At 38.5% G+C, this 21,182-nt stretch overlaps 1 protein-coding gene across 6 annotated transcripts in view; it reads left to right on the top strand.

The window, feature by feature from the left end:
- The window catches only part of Lpin (phosphatidate phosphatase LPIN), a 28,138-nt gene extending 7,529 nt beyond the window's left edge, over positions 1-20,609 (top strand). For 2 of the 6 annotated variants that reach the window (XM_086984983.1, XM_022800034.2), the window contains 5 exons: positions 14,237-15,472; positions 15,760-16,477; positions 16,727-16,896; positions 17,046-18,229; positions 18,433-20,609. In XM_086984983.1, the coding sequence (XP_086841109.1) occupies positions 14,336-15,472; positions 15,760-16,477; positions 16,727-16,896; positions 17,046-18,229; positions 18,433-18,514 (3,291 nt within the window). In that variant the 5' untranslated portion in view covers positions 14,237-14,335 and the 3' untranslated portion in view covers positions 18,515-20,609. Of the gene's footprint in view, positions 1-5,350; positions 5,668-14,236; positions 15,473-15,759; positions 16,478-16,726; positions 16,897-17,045; positions 18,230-18,432 lie in introns of those variants that run through there. The other 4 variants (XM_086984984.1, XM_022800036.2, XM_022800035.2 and 1 more) reach the window with 4 other exon arrangements.
- Positions 20,610-21,182: the final 573 nt, after the last annotated feature.

Genomic DNA, 21,182 nt, shown 5'->3' with positions numbered 1-21,182 from the left:
ATACAGGTATTATTATTGATCTTACAAATGTCTAGGACTGAAACTACCGTATTTAAGAACGACGGAACATGTTATATGTTAACCACTAAAGTTATAATAAAATTTGATTCCTTAAATGGAAGTTATTTTCCACGCTGTAGATTCATTCGTGCCTTCATTTTCTATTAGAAAACAAAGAGGTGCATTTTTAAAGTAATTTAAGAAGATTCTCTCTGTTCTCTGTATCGCCTTTATATTTTTCTTCTACAAGTATGGTCAAACGTACGTGAAGTGCTGTTTAGGTAAAGGGTTGCGCTAAAACTTTTCATGATGCTGAATCCAACCATTTTAACCATTCAGACAGTCTTACAAATTTTTTTCACTAAACATTTTTCATGAATGTTGTGTATGATTTTTATCGAGGTTATTGGTCCTAACAAACGCATAACATTATATGAAAATATATACATGAAAAAAAACTTAATTGTTTATTTGAAATTCTGCTGCCAATTTAAAGGCTAACTAAATATGTTTCGTGAATCCAGACAGCACACAGGTAATGCTTTGGCGAATAATGAATATTTCGAGTGGTATAGATAATCTTGCATATAGCCGCTATCGTTATTGTTCGCAATGAAATGACGTTTGGCCTGGTCAGATGATTAGCAAGCGATTAAAAGGTGTTCACCTACAAAACGATTTGCTTACGTGACTGTAACTAGTTGGAATTACTTTGAATCACTTCAAAAAAAAAAAAGAAAATTCTAGCTGTATGATATAGATGCCAAAACTAAGTGGGTTTAGCAATGGGTTATTATATTGGTGATTATACTGTAGAATGGTCCAATTGTCGGTGCGTTCTAGTGAATAATGTTTACTCCTCTTCAACCTGTAACAGTCTGAGATATTCTCTTAGCAAATTTGGAGACGTATTAAAATAAGAGATAATTGTACATTTTTCATTAGCAAAAGCTATATTAGCGTACATGTGTGCACTGACTGTTACTTATTAATAAGTAACAGTAATAATTAATAATAAAGTATCGTTTAAAGCAAGTGGCCTTAACAAACGGCCTATTCAAGTCAGTTCCCTAGTTCAAAAATTGCAATCTGGTCACCTTATACGTATAAGTGTATTATACTTTCGTTCATGGGGTTGCGGTTAGTAATGAAGATTACTGACCGTAACCACATGAACGTACCATTATAGTACCGTTACAAGCGATTCATTTTGTTTACTGACGAACGAAAGAAGTTATTAAACAATCCTTGCCATTGTAAGTATGGCAATACCACAAGACGTGAACAGTATAAATGCGTACTCGTAATACCTATTTTCTGTTTATGCTATTTGGTGCTGCCATAATTTGCATAGTACTGTAATCTTTATGTCTATATACATGTGTACTTATACATATTATATTATTAGTTACAATTCTTTATGTCACGGTACGTCATGTAATAGCGAATAGATTCTCTTGATTAATCGAGTTCATGTTATGCCTATAATGCGTATATATTTGTATTAAGATATTTTGTATAAATTTGAATGAAATCCGTTTTTCATCCTCAAACTTCAGCGGCAATATATGAAACATTTAATTTATATGAATAGCATTGTGATGCATCATCCTTTGCTTAAACTGACGTATTGATTCTGAGATAAACTTAGCAAAAATATCTAATTTGTATACGACTGTGGCTCTTCACATTTTTTTCTTTATTTTTTAGCTCCTTTTTAGAGCTAATACAGGCATCTGTTATCCAACAGATGGATTTAATTATTGAGTGTTTAGTCGACCTATGATTGTTCTCAGGCTTTACGTGCATCTATTCCTTAAACAGCAGCTCCCGTTAGCTAGGTTGCCGTTGTTTTCGTTCATATTTAAGTGCTCTAAAAGATCGATAGTAATACTACCGGATTAATATGCTTAGCTTACGTAATATATATGCATCTGTATATCGAAACTCTATCAGAGTCATAGCTAAATCCGTAGTTTATTCTTAATTTCTGCTATCTCCGGTTTGCATCTTCATCCTCCTCTATTCAACATTTACCTCCATTCAAAGTAGCCTGTATTTACGCACGCAACATACTAAATAAGCACAGAAGATGAAGCGGAAAAAGTTTCTCACATTTTCAAATGACCCTTTTCTCGAGCAACCTTTTTCATTTGTAGATACCACCACCAATTCGTACTAATAAGCGGCAAAGACAACAAAGCTCGAATTCTCCGGCCACATAAAATACACAAAATATCACCGGTTACTATCTGTTGCTGATCATTCAGAGCTACACAGGACCAAGTAGCTTTTCAAGGATCTTACTTCACTGATTCGTTGGTTGATTATCAGCAACGAATTGGTATTACTGTTCTTTCAAACTTTCTGCTGCTCCGCCTTTAGTCGCACGATATTAGCTTCTGCAGTACCGCTATCGCAAGCGCTAATATCGCCAACCATTGGAGTATTGGTTTCTTGCTGGGCGTGTTCTGATGTAGAGCTCAGACCGTCACTTAGTGGCTGCTAAGCTCACACACATCGTCTACGAATATATTAGTCTAATCCACTTGGGTGTGGGGCAGTGACAGCAAAGCTGGTCCCGGTAAGCAATTGCTATAAGAAAAGCATTATAGATTCCCTAACTGAACAACCAAAGACAATTGGCGCGGGTTTGTTGCAGTCATTATTACAGTTGTCTCTGCTGCTTTAACTGTTGTTAGTGCTCCAGAATCATCAGCACAAAGCGGTGTAAGGGTGAGAATCAAAAGCCTCCCGGCGGACAAACGACGTCATTAGCTTGTAGACGATAGTGTTAGTTTACAGCCGTTGTCTTTAGAGAACTGGAGTCGCAGTTTAATGCTTGTTTGTTTTACTACTACTAACAGCTGCGAAATCGGCGTCACTTTATTCGTCCTTACTTCTTACTGTGTACCTATTATGTTTGTTCACTCTTTTTTTAAATCGGCCGCGACAAAGAATGATGCGTTTGATTCATACTACTCCTGTGGATTCGACTCCTGTGTTTACACGCTGCTGGTTGTTGTCCAAAAAGACTCGATGCGGAATTGAACAGAATTATTGTTTCAATTTAAATTGTGGCCTAGCAGATACGCTTGAACGTTCACAAACAACGAAACAGGAGAAAAAAATCGCCCTTTTTTTATGAACATTCGGGTACCGAACACCGCTACTTTCGCCTAGGGGTGTACGTTTTAAAGCAATATTTGTGGATAGATAAATAGTTAGAACAAGAAAACTTATACATGTTTGCATAAGATAGTAAAAACAAGTAAACATTAGAGTAAAAAGTCTTTTTTGTTGATAAACTGGTAGGATGAACTATTTTTTTTGGAAGAAACATTTGAGATTGTTGTATTACATCGACATTGAACATTATACTTATCCAATTTATATGAAAGTGTTCTTATTACTGTTGTGATAGACTTGTCATCGTTGCGCAGACGTTAATCGGCGCCGTCACGTGCCGTACCGCGTGCCCTTAAGTGCGCTGCGATTCAGAAGCACCCTCATCACAATAGTTAATGATTTACACGATACTAAATAACTGCTATATATTATCGTTCGGTTAGATTGCACTTTCTAGAAAAAGTTGAACAGTGTTCGTTTACTTTTGTAATCTGAGTAAACTATTGATACTTCATTTCTCTAGTTTTACTATTTTAGCTGTTTTTAATCCCCGATTGAATCCTCTCTTCGAATATCCTGTTACCTCTTACCTATACCTCTTAGAGATTATACGTGAATCGCACATCGTCTCAGTAACACAGTTAATCTTACTTTTCCCTTAGTCAAAATTTTATCGTCAAAGGAGCAAAGGTTAAGGGGAAACAGGGTTGCAAGCTTCAAGTTTTATTGATGAATTGGCAGATAATTTAATTCAACATTAGGTATGGTCGACTGTGAAGGCCATTTCTGTTCTATCTCAAGGAACGGTTCATTATTTCTATTTAGCAAGGCCATTGGTAAGATGAGTTGCGAGTGGGTATCTATCGCGCTCGGTTTATAATCATAGAAGCTTTTTTTAATTTTTTATTTATTGTTAACAAAGTTCTAGATAATCGTTGGATCGTCTCAATATTATACTTGAGTTATGACGTTAGCGTAAAGTTATTGTTTAGGAGTTATGTCAGAATCTGCAAAGCGACAAATCTATTTATAATATCTGTGACAAAATGACAGATTGATTTGATCTAATACTATATAAATTGTTATACTCTAATACTGCAAAAAAAACATACATAAAAATACTCTAATAATATAGATTGTTCTAATTTTATTGTGTATTGCTCTGCTAAGCTATCATTATGTTAATAATTTGGGACATGTCGTTTAGATGGGCTTCTATAGATAATTGTCGTTACTCAGTAGGGTGGTGAATGATTCTCATCGGCTTCGGATCGCTTAAGCGAATTAATTATATGACCATTGCTTCTATGACAGAATCATTGCAAAAGACGTCTATATAATGAATAAGTGTACTTTACACATGGACATGCTTAAAATTTCTCTGCTACGCTGGCTAAATATAGCAAGGTTCCCGATTTAACCTTTGCGATTGTTTATCGCCGACTTGCCCTCACATTTTTTCGATGGCGCGGTGATGAGGAATGTACGTTTCAACACTCTTTGACAACTTATTTCTACGAAAATGCATGAGTTGCTAGTTCCCTGCGATGGCATCTTTACGAAACAACGGTGTATCTCGCAGGTGTTCACAAAATATTCGGAGTGTCGTACCATATTTATAAGAAAGAGCTACAAAAATGTTCTGTGTGTGGTTACTATATGTCATATAAAGTATATCATGAAACTTCATCAATAACTAATCTTTGTTTTAGGAAGAAAGAAAAAAGTTAATTCGGTAAATTAACCAGAGAATTTATATAAATACTTACACGTATGTAGCATGTTGCTTCCTATTTCTTGACAAAGATTATTTTAATCATCAGTTCCTCCGTAGTACATAGCTTAACCTTTTACGTGACAACCGGTGTTTCAGATCGCCATATGACTCTATTCCAATTAGGCCATATCGATCCAATCTAGTCCTTTAGTTACAAAAGACGCAAATCTCTGCCTCGTGAGATTTTTATCTTATTGTTGGAATAAATCTTTGCTAATCGCGAATGAGTCATTGTGCAATCTACAATTGCGGCGCCTCTCAAAAGCCGAGGATCTAACTGACATTATTTTTCTGTGCTACGACGATATTTACCAGTTCCTCAATGCGTACGATAGCCGAATAGCGCCCGCATCGTGATTTTGTGTTGACCCCGGTAAACAGCTTCAGCCGTTTGCGTAGAAACTGTAAGGCCATTTCTTCTATTTCTCTGGACTGTGATGTGAAAACAGAAATAAATATGTGGTTATGATAGCTACGATGACGTAGTCTTGTATCGCAAATTGCATTAGTGTTTGCGAACGGCTTGTAAAACGAAATCTGTATTTATGTCCGATTCAAAAAGCGCGCCCATTTCTGCTGTTGGGGTGTCTATAATGGGTGTGATCAAAAATATACTTTTTAAGGCGTGAAACTTTTGTCTCAGTGTTATAAAAAACCAAAAAAGAATTGACCTGAATTTGGTTGGATTATCGCGGAAGACAGAGGTGATTAGTCGACTCAGATAGTGAGAGATGTAACCAATGTTATCTCGCTTTACTTTTGTAAGTACATTTACTATTTAAATAGTATGCTTGAATTTAGTGTTGCTCGATGCGTATAATAATCGCTAGATCAAAATAATTGGTATATTGGTTTATCGGTAGAGTAGAGTAGATAGGTTCGTGCATAGCCTATGAAACAACTCGTATTAAATTGACTTCTTTGCCTAGTTAGACCTATTTTCAAAGACGCTGGTTAATTCCTTACTTCTAAACTTGTATCATGAGAACCAGCACCATATTGCAGGGATTGCATAATATTAAAAATATCTTATTTTTGCCGTGGAACTCGTAGCATACAATCAAAAAGGAGATGGCGTTAAAATATCTTTGTTAGAAGTGAGTTCATTGCGTGACCAGAAAACGTGACGTGTTCGACCTATGGAAAACCCTCTCCTAGAAGAAGAGGGATACCACTTAAGTGAATGCATACACATAAGATGTATTGCTGTCTTGGTGACGCACTACTGCGCCCACAGTCGATTGCCTAGAGATGATGGACTGATGACACGGTTTCAACATAGTGGCTAAACCGATTTCACCGGCCTCTCTTGACACTTAGGGCACTTCACAAGAAACTGGAATGTTTGTCTTAGTAGTTTAGATGGATCTATTTATACAAACAGTAACGTTAAGGACGTTAACAAACATATGTGTTAACTAAAAGTGCTTCTTCTACAGTATAGTAACATTAGAAGCAACAAACAAAAATTTCCCGTATTATTTGCCTACTGTGTCAAATAAATAACCCAAAATGCACACAATACAGAACAATGCAATTCATTGAAAAACTGGCTGAGAAAGCAACTTCGTTCTTTAATCATTTTGTAAATTTTCATGTATCTCATATCGGTAGGACAACTCAGTTTAACAACTGACGTAAGAATGCCTAAATCCCAAATTTATGAAGAAACATAATCGTTATTCTTGCGCTTGTTGCCTTTAGGTTTGTTATCGTGATCCTTAATGGCGGCAATTTTTCTGCTTCGGGGTGTCCAGCGGTCCAGTGTGCAGCCTTGTGGGTCGTTGTAGATTGCCCATTTTATCGTTTTTCGTCTCCTGCATGTCAATGTATTTTCCTAAAAATAAGTGTAACATATCAGTGGATTTAATTAATCGTGCCTTTTTTGGATTAAGTCTTGCCCAAACACTCAACCGGTGAAACTATTTACTAAGAAACGGGAAAATAAAGAACTATTTTTTTGGCTATATTCTTTCATAACTTAATTGTTATATCTTCACAATAAAACATTCAACATCAGAGTAAATTAGCTTTGACTGGTCTGACGATGATTCGATAAACACATTATATAGCTTACCGACCCTGTAAGTCTAATAGTAAGAGCGCTAAGAAGTTTGTATATATAATGAATATAGAGTATATCTATGGTTTAGGAAGTAGTGCCCACCAGGTGGATAACAGTTAATAAGGTTTCATCCTTTTAGCAGCTTTAAGATACTAAGCTAAGGGAATGTGTGCAAATCAGTTTATAATTATTATGGCCTTAGCTCTTGGAATTTGCTTCTATAATAAGAAAAAAAACAACCTGTTAGCTTTGTGAATTGCTACTTTCTTGTTCTATTGTACTTTTTCATAATCAAGTTACGTGTAATATTTTTAAACGTATGATCAAAAGAAAGGTCAGTCATAAAGCTTTAAGATTTATCCTTAAAAAGTATAATCATAACCGAAGACGAGATAGCGTACCCAAAATTTTTGAAAATCGATTTTTACAGACTTGTGGACTCAATACCTGCTTTGAATTTTTTTATCTTAAGACCTTTTCGAATACAAACTTCTTTAAAAACTCGCAGATTCTACTTTACCAGCTGATTGATCCAACTGTTGAGAAAAGTTGTTTGGGTCCGGATAGCTATTTATCTATTGATTTATTTAAAGCGTGTGTTTTTAGGCAATCAACAATAGAGTATTTTTTATCGGTAACTGCTTCTTCAATTTTCTGTTGTCAAGCAATTGGCAATGATCAGTTATTTGAACAGCTTCCACAGCCAGATGATGGACGCTTGCCTGATACACTATATAATCATATGCGTCATTGCGCCACGAATTTCTGCGGCGTTAAACGCATCGTAGTTGTGTTCTAGTCTAATCGGTATCGATATCGACTGTCCCCCATTGATGTGTTTGCAACGAATATCACTATTCTAAGGTTTCTTAGCGTTCATTAGCGCCAATTTATGAGGATCTAGCATGCGAATTCTAAAGCAATTCCAGAACCTAAATTGTTCATGAGTAATTGCTGTCTGTGTGAAAACAATACAGAAGGTAATAATGCGTATACAGTAATTTCAGGTTTGTCATTGTAGGCAGGAATAGTCGTCGGCCATAAGAGTCCCTGTTTGTCCCAAGAGAGTTTAGATAAGATTCTAAGAACTTTTCAGGAACCACATAACAGGTGTTGCCAAAAAGTACGGATTAGCCAGACATTCGATATGCTTAGAGCAATTGTACGAGCTACCGGCTTTCCACTTACTATTATCAGGAAATCTATATGGTATATCGGAAGGAATTAAGGACAATGGTGGAAGCCTGGAACCGTGCGGTCTCTGGTTTCAATCTCGCACAACACATTCACACCTATAGTGTTTCCTACTTGTAGATTTGCCAATAAAGTAATTGTTCAAATGATTATTGCAAAGAACTTAATCAGCTACGACAAACGGTCATATAGCCACAGAGAAAAACAAAAAAGCTGGCCATTTGCCTACGTAGTACTATAGTGATGAATCTTGTTGTTAAGGTGCTTCTTCCTCTATTACTCGCAGGCCGTAGTTAGGCAAATGAAAAGTAATCTTTTTCTGGTGGTCTTATTTCGACAACTAACAAACTGTTGTTTGCAAAATAAGAAATTTCGTTCAGGTATTTGTGTGCCTGCTTTTACTTAACTAGCTCTCGTCAGAATTGAATGTAGTAGCCAAGAACATGAAATCCATGTACACGAAGATGGAATTGCATATGAAATCTAAATATAACTGAATGTACTTAACATAGCCTAAGCACTTACGACTAACAAAAATTCGATACGAGCTTCTTAACGCCGCTGGCACTTTAAGGCATGTGCATTGAGATAGTTATCGCTTTCACTGATCAGTTTAGACAGCGGTCTCGTATAGGCTTTGATCTGGGCCTTACAACTCTAGATCGTCAGTGTTTTTCTTTTAAAAAGCATTGGTAAAACGCTAACATAAGCGCTATATACAAAAGCGATATTGTTACAAATTGTAAACTATTGTGAAAGATAACGTCGAATAGTAACGAAGCGCCAGACAAGGAACGGGCTTGGCGTTGAGCTGCAATGGCCGATGGGTTGACGATATAGCATACTACTATGTCTTCTACATATAGGTAGTAAAACAACTTGAATTCAAATTTCTCGAAATCCAGCTGCACTTGGGCAGGGTTTTCCTATTTTACTTCTTTAGAGCAGTGGAGAGGGCAATAGCGAAGGGTGCTGTCTCGAAGTGAGTTAAAAAGAGATCGAATCGAGGACACGTAAGTTCAACTCGTCATGCAGAAAAAGATGGACAAGAAAAAACGTAAACGAGAGAAGGGTTGACAACCTTATTCATGCCCCGTCAGGTCAGGTCAGCAGCGGCACGATACGTCGTAAATAATTCTCGAAGTAAAATGTTTAGTGAATTGTGGTTTTTCGCTACTGAATAGCTCCCGTTGACGTATTGTAATGACTCATTGTCTGCCTTACACTCAAAACCGATTTGAAATATACATTCGGGTCCATACACTTAAGTTTATTATTGATCAGTAAACTCCGGACGCTTCGGACGAACATTGCAAAGACAGACAGGGTCCGGCGCGATTTCATTATAGAAACTGCTACAGATAGGAAAGGCTAACTGCTATTAGGAAAAAAAAGTCAATTCCGGCTGAAATTTTTATAACGCCGGCTGTCATATGACTGACTACATATACAGGGTACGGTATCTCAGTCGGGAAAACTTTGAGGGGTTATCTGTCGTAACAGGCATGTGTTCATTTGCCATTTCTGGCATTAGAGGAAAGCATGTTTCCTTTAGAGAAAACTAACAAGCTTGTCATGATAGAAAACAGTGGGTTAATCTTTTTATTGTAGTGAAAAAAGAGCTACTTTTCAATTTCGTTGCGATGGACGAATATTAACATAAAAAATTTCTGGGAAATCAACGTTTTGTCAGCTTCTGAGAAATCCCAAAAATATTTCTGAGACAAACCGGTAAATTTTCGATAGATTTTAGATTTACAAACCCCAGAAATGTACCACAAGAACTCAAGAGTCACTATTCATCTAGGGCTTAATTTAAAAAAATGAAATGTTAATTGATAGTTGGCTCAGCTAAATAAAAAATGAAATGTTAATTGATAGTTGGCTCAGCTAAATATATTGATTAGTACTTTCGAGCTTGCTTGCGTTTGTTTGCGCATTTTGAACTCTCTAGCGATTCTGAGCCTTGCATTTTTGCAGCACTTGGCCTAATAGCAGTCCAGAATTGAATTGCCAGTTATTTTATATGTAACATATTTGAGCGAAGTTTGGCAAAGTTATGCCTGCCAGTATAGCTTGACACGCGCCTACAGTTGAAAGGGCATTTGCGAACTAAGGAAGGAATATTCTGAAAATGGGTAGTAATATGGCTTTAGTCCCAAATTTGAGCTGTAGTCTCGATGCATTCTGACTATATTGAATAAACATAATCGTTAAAAATGACACTTCTAGCAGATGTTAAAAATTCCATTGAGATATGGTTTTATTTAGATACGCAAAAAAGAGGTTCCTGTTTTTCTTGTTTAGGTTCTATATCCTGTAGAGAACCGTTTGTGTCCGATTTTAATGTTTTAATCATTGATGCATTAATATGATCCATTTCTCAAAAAAGGTAATTTCCAAAACGTCTTTGTTTTCGCTGTAAAACGTATTAGACAACGAACCACTGCAGGCTATGGTCATACTCATTTTTTGCAAGCTATGAACATACATGTAGGATCTTCTTTTCTATCATACATTCGGTAAGTACTTTACAATTAAACAAAATTATAGGTATATAGCTACCTATGATGGGTTATACGAACATGTTCGCCTCCTGCACTCAATAGGTTCTCGGAAAAGAAGCAATGTTGTGTCCCAAAAGTGATCTCGAGGTGAAGATCATTGCTTAAAAGAAGAAAAGGAACCGTTGCCCACGTCGGTCAGGTTGACGATAATGAAGGCTTTAATGGTACTCCCATATCGTTGGTAGATAAACCTGAATAGAGGTGTATGTTACACACAGTCAGTCGAGGGCACTTCTGGTGCTTGGAGGAATACTCTTGACAAAAAAAGGTTTTTCCATGCAGTATGTCGTATGAGTAATTGGGCAGACAAATCAAATGATCTACATGTAATACTCGCGGCAGTAAGCTTCTCCTATTTAGAGTTAATTTTCCAATATCTGACCTTTATTTTGCCGTTTTGACATAACTGTTATTACATTCCCAAGCAGCGACAAAGCCCAAATCAGATAAACAACTTTGATAAACATTCTTTTCCTGAGGATTCTAATTTATGAATAGACATACACAACTTATGGTCGCATCCATTAATCCTCCAGTGCTAAAAATGTATCCTTGATCTTGAGACTCGAGGAAGGTTTTTGGGAAAGACGAAAAAGTAATACGTTTATGTGGAGATATTAGCGCCAGTAAATTGTAGCAACAAAATCTAGGCCAGGATTTAGACACATAGTGCTTTTGAACCTCCTCGGCTGCCTCTATTTTGTAAACATGTTTTTGGAATCACTTCCTCGGGTAGCGTCAAAGACTTACCCTCGACCAATAGATTAGCCGGAATGGGTCTTGTTGGAAACGTTTCTGCAACAGCCCCATGAAATGGCATGTATGGTAGCCATTTGCCAACACTGAGTCAGCGATGGCCGTATGTTCATGATTATCAAGGCAACGTACTCATATTCGTATCAGCCACCCATGTCACGCCCTAATTAACGTTTTACTATTGTACAACGGTATTCTACAGCTCTAGTTTTTCCTTCAGCGCCCGTTTTGCGTTTCTAAGCTATATGCTTCATAGCTCAAAATCATTGGTTTTTCACTACTGTTAAGCTTGGGCACCAAAGTCCGTCTCTTTTTTTTTGTTAAACACTGTGAGGGAAAAAAATAAACATTGAAAATAGGATCATAAATCCGTAACACCTTAGCTTATTAGCTAAAATAAACAGCTGTAGATTGCTCAACTAAGTGAACAATTACCATTTATTATTTTTTTGGACGTATCGAAATACTGTTTTTTTACTGTGGCACATTGTTTTAACGCAAGAAAAAAACTTGCAATAAAGTTTTGGCGTAATTTCTTACGCTTGGAGCTATTTAATTCCGTTTGTCAAAAAACGAAAACTAAGGTTTTTGGTCAATCCTCTGCATCCTGATACAATAAGAGACTTTCAGTGGAATTGTGTACGCTTCACCAAATAAGAACCTATTGAAGGTTCGTAACAGAATTGGTAGGCAGAAGTCTCAAAAGCGATATTAACAACTACATTTAGATGTAGAAAATCAGCGAACTAGTTTTACCGACAACTATAGAGGCAGGTGGTCGTTATTTAAATTCCAAATTCAAGCTAATGGACGTGGGAGACCATTAGAACTAAAAATCGCTAGGATGGAATGGCGTTTCGATGGTGACACTAACGCCGATATAACTGCTGTCATTGTTGTTGTAAGAATTTTGACTTTGACGAATTTTTACTGCTTGACTTATAAAAGCGAAGCGCTCTGCTGTTGTCTGAATTTGATGAACAACGAATGATAATGATAAAACTTATGGAATGATGGCGTTGTGCTTCTCATCTGCCCAAGAGTAAACACTATGATGAAAGAAACAAGAAATAAATCAGTTTTAGGTTTTTCTCTCTAGCTGGCCAGTTTTAGGCATTTTAGATCACTTACTAGTGGCGGTCATATCAAGCCTTTGATAGCCTGCTGTCTCCGTTGGTATTATTACAAGCGATTACACAACCTAAGTAAAATCAGAGGGATAATAACCTCTAACAACATTACGTAAGAACCGTCATGTACGAGCACATCTGTAGATTAGCGATTGCCTCTTGCAGTTTCTACATAGTGCTCACGAACTTTTTTAAGAAGCGTTCTACCTTTCTGTGTAGCCTGTTCACGTAGCATATTAGCCTTATGTTGTTTCGAGGGTTTCTGAGCTAGTTGACTTTTCATCACGATAGCAAAAATCTTTCTCGCTTTACATATATGCTGAAATCAATTTCAAGCTTCAACATGATTGCTTACATTTCTAAATAGATAATGTAATGTAGGGTAGTTACTTTCAACCAGTCGGAACTTAGTCTAGACTGATCCATGCATCGTTTATTTCTTCGTTTTGCTCGATTAGCAATCGATGTGGTGTTACTTCACTGGGGTAATGGCGCTCCGTCAACTAGATGAATAGCAGTGTCGCTAACCTGCTGCTAAGATACATTATTGCTATATTATTGAAGCGTTCCAGATGCCCACCACCATCAGGCTTAGTCTGTTCTTTTTAGGCCAATAGCTCATTTCCAGTGGCGTTACGATTGTCGTCTTCCCTCTATTCGTGTGAGCGCCATCGAAGCGTGGTCGTCAAGTCTCAATTAAAGTCACGGCTCAAACGTTGTAGACATACACACTCATGAAGCACGACTTCACTAATTTCATTTTCGCACATTAATTCTAAATGACAAAAAATTCCAAATCTGCATAATCGGGCAGCGACTGTTGAATTCCTCGTGTCTTATTATCAACAGGTTTGTTATCTCTTGTGTGTTTACTGGCATAATATTAAGCCACTAACAGATAGGTAGCGGTTCTAAGATCGAAGAGTTCAAATGGGGTGTCACGTTCTTTAGCGGTTCACGGTGGCTCGCGGCTTGAATAACGTCACTTAGTTCTCTGTCTGTTCTCATTAAACTGGACATTTGTCTGGGCAGATGGGAACTGACTTTGCAATAGCTAAACGGCCAATGCGTACTTTACAGTTAAATGATACTGTATTTTGGGCATGTTTGCGGGGCGGTTCCAAAATAGCCTTTCGGAGACGCTGCTTGAATCTTGTTTGCTTTAGATTAGCGAAAGATATTCAGTTGACAAATATAATTCAATTAAGTTTTAGTCTGCCCAACTTTTGACAATGAAAACGGGTAGCAACGCTTTTACAAATATTAACCAGATTAATTGTGCTTTGTTATGGTTAAATTTCGTAAACAAGGTTGCAGGCTAAACTTCCAATCATAACTAAGCGTACAGGAGTTAGACAAAGGCATGAGCAAATTTTCTCTGCTTAATGGACAAAAGGTTGAGGGTGAGTTATTCGTGAAAGGGCTCAGCATTTAATCATATCGACCGTTAAATCTTCCGACCAAAAATTAACGACGACTAGGACGTTTCACCAATGAAAAAGGCAAACAATAAAGCACATGATCACAATAAGCTGATTAAATTAATAAAATAAATAAGTAGATAAATGCTAGCATTCTGCCATGTATTTTGAGTGTTATCTTTTCTATTTTGCTGTAGTTTCAGGTTTATAATAATCAACAGATAACCAAGCCAGTCTAACGTGGTAGTAAGCGATCGACACCGACATCGCCTACGACCACTGCAGCTGCTATCAAAATGGATCTCGTCAAGGGCATGTTGACTTCGGTTCGACAGTTCTATAATGACATCAACCCAGCTACGTTGACTGGTGCCATTGATGTTATCGTTGTCGAGAAGCCAAATGGTGACCTTGCTTCGACGCCGTTCCATGTTCGATTCGGCAAGATCAATGTGATGAATTTTGTTGGGAAGACCGTTGAGATTTATATCAATGAGAAGCCAACTGACCTACGTATGAAGCTGGGCGCCAGCGGAGAAGCATTCTTTGTTGAGGCAAGTGACGAGGAGCCGCCGGCGAAACTGGCAACTTCGCCACTGCCGGACGACTTGCTCTTAAGCGATAACGAACAACCGATTATGCGACCTATTTCGTCGCCAGGCCTAAGTCACTCGAGTCATTCGCCCCGTAAACGTTCAGACAGTTCACCTGCCATCGTAGTTAAGCGTCGGGATTCCGACAGCGAAGAAGCACACACAGATATGCCAGAAGCCAAGGATAAAAACTCAACCGAAGTAGAGGAAACTGTTGAAAGCAGGCCAAGCGGAATCAGTCCGGATGAGGATGATAGCCAAGCCAAAGACAATAACATTGTTGACCCAAAGACAACTGACGCGAGCGGCAGCTTTAACGTTACAGCGATAGACGATGAGGAGAAACCGCTTGATACCGTAAATACAGCTTTGGGAGTAATAGTTAGAGATCAGCCGGCAACAGTCGGGCTACAAAGTTTATCGCTGGGAACCGAACGGACAATTCAGAAGGTCAAGAAACGCCGAAGAAAAATAAGTAAGCAAGTGATACCTGAAAAACCAACTGCTCTAAATGAAAATAGCTCGAGTGACGCCGAAGAGACACAGTTCCATATGGACGGGGTCATTAGCAACGATGAGAGGTTATCGTTGCCAATGTCCTTGACAGCATCATCAGCAACAAGTCCAGCTGGCCCAACGGGCATAACAGCGACGACAGCTGACGATAGCTCTCCTGTACTCAGCTCGCAAGAAATGAAAACGGCGAAAACAACACAACTTAATGTATCCACCTCACCGACGCGCAACAGCGACTCCAGCAAAGGCGTGAACCGGAAGTCCGCCTTGGAGCCGGTTGAGAGCAACACTTCGAACACCACCGTTACAAGTGACGATGAATTTGTATGTTATTGTCTTTACATACACTAAGCTAACATATCTGTTCTAAAAAATTATGGCACTAATCGAATAGCAAAGGCCCATTATTAGCATAAGCTCATACATGAAAATTCCTCTGACATTAATTACATTCTCGTCATTCAAAATGTGACTTTTTTTCATGACTTAAGCTAGGTACGCTTTAATCCTCCATTTGCAGTCATATTACCAATACGTTTGTTTGGTGTTTAATATTTGTGTTTTTTGTTACGCCGTTCTGTTTTCGTATACTCCTTGGCCTTTCATTGCAGAACTGGGCATCGGTGGCCTCGGGTGTTGCTCCTGCGCGGCTCACTCCAGCGGGATCGAATTTGGCAGCTGGGACGTCACTTGCTGTCAGCGACGGAGACCTTTCTGACAACGATCGCCGTCAACGCAATCGGCCTCCATCACCTGCCAGGTCTGACACCCTGGTAGAATTAGGTCACAATAACGAGGAGATGCGTGGAGTTGAGTGGTCTTGGGGAGAGCTACCCGAAGGTGAAATACCACCACAGATTCGGGCACTTTCCCCAGCACCGGGGTCGCTTCCAGAAACGAACGGCACCAAAAATAACAGTTCTAAGATCCGAAACAGCAACGATAAGGACAACAAGAAAGATAGCGTTTCCGCAGCACCCAGCACAAGCCTACAAATGAATGACGGCTCAATTACTCCGACGTCAACTCAGCCAAAACAAGCAGATGGACTCTACCTTGACGACGTCCTTGCTCAAACAGATCCCGCTATGCGAGAACGATATATTGGCTCCAATCCACGACGTGCTACGCCACGTACGAGCGCCCGACCTACTGGACACTGGGATGGCGAATCTGGCAACGGGCCGTCGCTGTCACAATCACCGCAATCTGGACTTGATTCGGATTGTGAACCCGATCCGCGACATCCCGTTTTTGACTATGGTCTTAAAAAATATTCGGACCTAGCTATGTCACTTTGTGGGTTTGACAGAATCGACGAAGAAGGGAGTGAGTATGAAACAAAACTAGATAAGACTGTTAGGTCATCCTTGTAGTATATATATATCCAAAATAAAAAAGTACACCTCTCAGAATAGAGCCGCGAGTCTACCTGAGTTTTGAAAAAACAAGAGATTTTAAGGTAGCGGCTGCTACTACTTCCAATCTAATTTAAATAGTTAAATAATTAATCCTCAGCTGTTCTTCAGACCATTTGTTTCAAAAGCGAATGAATATTTTGTCTCCTATTCCTTTCAGTAGAGCAACGTTTCCTCGCTCACGTGATCACGTACGATGAATTCTGCTTAAACCCAGACATCCTTCACGAGCCAAATCTCGTCTTTAGAATGAATGGGAAATTTTACAACTGGAAGTGCATAGCACCTCAGATGCTGTCACTCGCAATGTTCCAAAGACCGCTCCCAGCAGTAAGTAGGCCATGGAAATGTATTATCATAACATGTTACAGTTACCAAAAGCCATAGTATCAAAGTTGCTAGACAATGAAATGTTTTTTTTGGCATTAGTAAATTTTATTATTTTTTCAAAATGAGTTAACTTGTATTTACTTTTGCAGGTAACGATGGAGAAGCTTCGAGCGGAGCATCTTGCCAAGAAGAAGGTAATTAGCCCGCCCCAGGTAAAGTCGCGCGGGTGGTGGTGGTCACGAGGGGGACCGCAGGAAGATGTGACCGACGGAGCGGTTGAAAAAGTTGAGGGCTATCCAGCCAAACAAGACATTACTACTCCCATCAAAGGAAGTAAAAGCGGTGAAAGCAAAAGACCAGTGAAAGATACTACCGAAGAAAAAACTCTATCTGATGAAGAGCTTTTGGCTAACCAGCTAATGGAAGAAGAGCTTACGAAATCTCACAACAGGAAATCGCTGCGTTTGTCATCCGATAAGCTAAAATCGTTAGGATTGAAGCCCGGCACCAACTTGGCCGAATTTAAAGTAATCACAGCATACCAAGGCACTTCAGTGTGCTCCTGTCACATCTACTTGTGGAAATCAACCGACAAAATCGTTATTTCTGACATTGACGGTACTATCACTAAATCTGATGTACTAGGCCACATACTGCCAATAATCGGCAAGGATTGGGCACAAAGTGGAGTCGCATCTCTTTTTAACAAAATCGACCGAAACGGTTATAAATTGATTTATTTGTCAGCCCGAGCTATTGGTCAGGCGCAGTGGACAAGGGGTTTTCTACGTTCACTAAAACAAGACAACCTACTCCTACCTGACGGACCCGTTTTGCTCAATCCAACATCACTTCTCAGCGCATTACATAGAGAAGTGGTGGCCAAAAGCCCTCACATATTCAAAATCAATTGTCTAAGAGACGTGAAGCAATTATTTAATGCTCCTGATGGCACACCCGGACAGCCTTTTTACGCGGGCTTCGGTAACAAGATGACAGATGCTCTGTCCTACAAGACCGTGTCAGTACCGGTTAATCGGATTTTTACCATCAATCACCGAGGCGAGGTCAGTCAGGAGTTAATGGGAAATGTCGGACGAACCTATCATTGCCTAGGGGAAATAGCCGATCTTATCTTTCCACCACTTGAACCGTCGAGAGAGAATGCGAAAGAGCAATTTTCAAGTTTTAGCTACTGGAAAGAAACCCTACCCGTTGTTGAGATCGAAGATTTATCCAAAACCTCAGCGACCACAACCGACTCTGCCCCACCTAAACCGCAATCGGACTCGTCACCACTTAAAGAGTCCAAAGTGAGTTTTTTAGAGGCAAGGTAAACCATGTCTATTCATCTATTAATTATACTTATGTATTGTTTGCCATTATAATAATATCGTCAATATAAGTATTAGAGAGAGAGAGAGAAACATATTTTGCGGTCACTAACCTTCTGATTGAAGTAAACGATGTCCAAATTATATCAAAAAATAAATGCATCATCTAATCAATGATTTTTTTTAATGTATGCGATTACAGGACCCGAAGATTTCCAAGAAACCCGGGATGTAGATATTGCTACAGGAAAAAAATTAGGCCCCACCGGTTTTCACCATCGTAGAACAACGGCGGTACGGCCTTTCATGCAAAAAAAAGAAACCAATACCCATTTAAGTGAGAAAGATAACTGTTATTATGAATTATTAATAGGTGAAAAAGAAGCGAACGTTTTAACGACCTGCACCCAAAACCGGATCTTAAAAGGCGCACCGATAACATTATTAATGGTGTGGACAAATGTCTTAATGCGGGAAAAATATGCAGCTATATCGATGAAGAGTGAGTGTTACCTGTAAGTGTCGAGGTGTAAACGTTACGAATGGCTGTTATCTGGCATGTGCTAATTTTATCGGGATGTGCCTATACAAAAAAAGAGTACGACAAAATACGACGGAACTCATGGCTAGAAGCTTTTCTGTGGGGTGACTAATGAGATTCAAGTCCAGTTGATAATAACTAAAAAAACGAGAGCGCGATTGTAGAAAACATCAAAGAACAGAATTAAACGAAGCCGAGAAAAAACAAGCCTCGATGAAAATGCATTAAAATGTACCAAATAAGTGACATCATTACAAAGCAGACAGAAGGAATTAGTGAAGAGCGAGTAATAGAGGTAGCGGTATTAGACAACATGCAAAAGCGATGGAATGGACTTCATGCGTAATAAAAGAAACAACGAAAGAAGAGGAACGAACTGAAAAATGGGATGAAGTATCACGTTAACATCGTTTACATAGTAACTACTAGTAAATATCAAATGTGGGCTAACTGTATCGATTTGTTTCTTCGCCCATCGGATAGCACGATTGCAAGCTTGCGCCAACGTATCAACCTCTAATACGTCCAAATGCACATGCAATGCGAGTACGACGTTTGCTTGGTTTCTCGGCACAAATGTAGCGAGAAAGAAAGTGTGTGAAAAAGCAGGAGTCTATATGACTGGTGTTAAGTAGTAACGATATATTTTATACGATGCCCTTCCTTTTATACATCATTGCCAGACGGTACGCAGGCAATCGCTGGGTTGTACGCATATAATGCTGTTATCCACACGACACATGAAAAAGGTTCCGGACGAAAAGTCGATGAAACAAAGTTTCGTTTAAATCTAAAAAATTGTGTCAAGGAAAACCCTGGTTAGGTAGGATGATTGCGATCATAGATAACCTTTTAGTAACGACGTAAATAATGACAGCAAGTGTGCTTCATCTGCCTTTTATTATTGCGAACCCCGAATCGTATGTCCAATGAAGATGTTGCAAAATGTACGCGGATGAATGCCGTTTTTGTGGTTGTCTAAAAAGAAATAGTTTCATTGCCCGTATATATATAAATGTTCATCAAGTAGTGTCGCCTAGAAACAGAATTATTCATCAAACTATTTAGAAAAACAACGACGACAACGGCGTTAAGTAATGATGCCAATAGATGAAATATATACATGATACACGTGATCCATATGAATCTAAGTACTTACTATATTTGATTGCTTCCTGTAGTTTACTACATTAGTTACATCTTACACATGTCTCTTACGTAGTATTCTTTCGACGTTAGCTCTGTTTTCTCATTCAATTTTCTTGGCTGCTATAGATAAATGATGATTATGATGGTGGTATATATACATATATATGAGATAAAAATATAGTCATAAAGCTGTTTATTTCTGCAGGGAGATATCCATGAACTACTGTCCACATACTATGCCCAAGCGGTGAGTGAAATTAATCACACATATAGAGGCAAAGCAAAGAATGTGTTCGTAACACGACAACTAGGCTAATGAAACGTCAGAAACTGTTTTCCAAAGCGTCATGTACATATGATACTCTATAATGGTCAAACAAGATATTGGTGGCCATTATACTGAAAGAACAAAACTCACATAAACAACAAAATAAAAAAGAAACACAGTGAAACAGACGAAACACAATATAAGAAGCATTGCGACTTTAAGCTACAAAAAACGTGTACAATGAACTAAATAAAGCTAATAATAAGGTAGAAATAAAAAATAAAAGTAATCTATCTTTGAACTGTAAATCTTCATATCAAAGTATTCATAACAGACTCCGAACATAACAGACTTAAGTCATTAGGAGTTATATCGGATCGACAAAAACAAAGTAAAACTGAGCAGCGTAAGATGAAGAGAAGCCCATTTTGTCTTTATTTTTCAAATTTACGATGGGTTGTATGGAAAACTAATCTCTATATAGAAGTAATCCCGTGATGAAGGTCTAATTACGGAAACATAGAATTATATTTATTATGTATAGATCGCCAAATCGTACTAGTTTGTAGCACTACCAACATCGCCTCATTCAGATTAACACTTATGTTATTTTATAATAGGTTTCGCATAGTATTAGGACTTATACCACCAATCCCTGGCTTACTAAGTCGAGAACTTAACCGCTCAAGCCACCGCACCTAGAAAGACAGTAGTGAGTTCTGTAAAAAGGGAAACCATATACGCAGAAACGCTATAATCAATTTGTGTAGTAGTGCAAAACTAGGAAATCGGCCAAGAAAATCCTATCGCTCATCGGAAGTTGGACGAACATTGTTTGGAAACACATTTAACGAAAAATGGGTGGCGAAATTAGCCAGTAACATACAAGGGTCATAACTCTAACAAACCATTTTTATTTGATGGGGTATACAAATAAATGGGAAGCTTCGGCGCCCTACAAACGGTAGCGTCATGACAAGTTTCATACATGTCA

This window comes from Varroa destructor, unplaced genomic scaffold (genome assembly GCF_002443255.2).
Source record: "Varroa destructor unplaced genomic scaffold, Vdes_3.0 BEIS01000003.1, whole genome shotgun sequence".
Taxonomy (NCBI): Eukaryota; Metazoa; Arthropoda; class Arachnida; order Mesostigmata; family Varroidae; genus Varroa; species Varroa destructor.
This window is presented reverse-complemented; position numbering and strand designations above follow the sequence as displayed.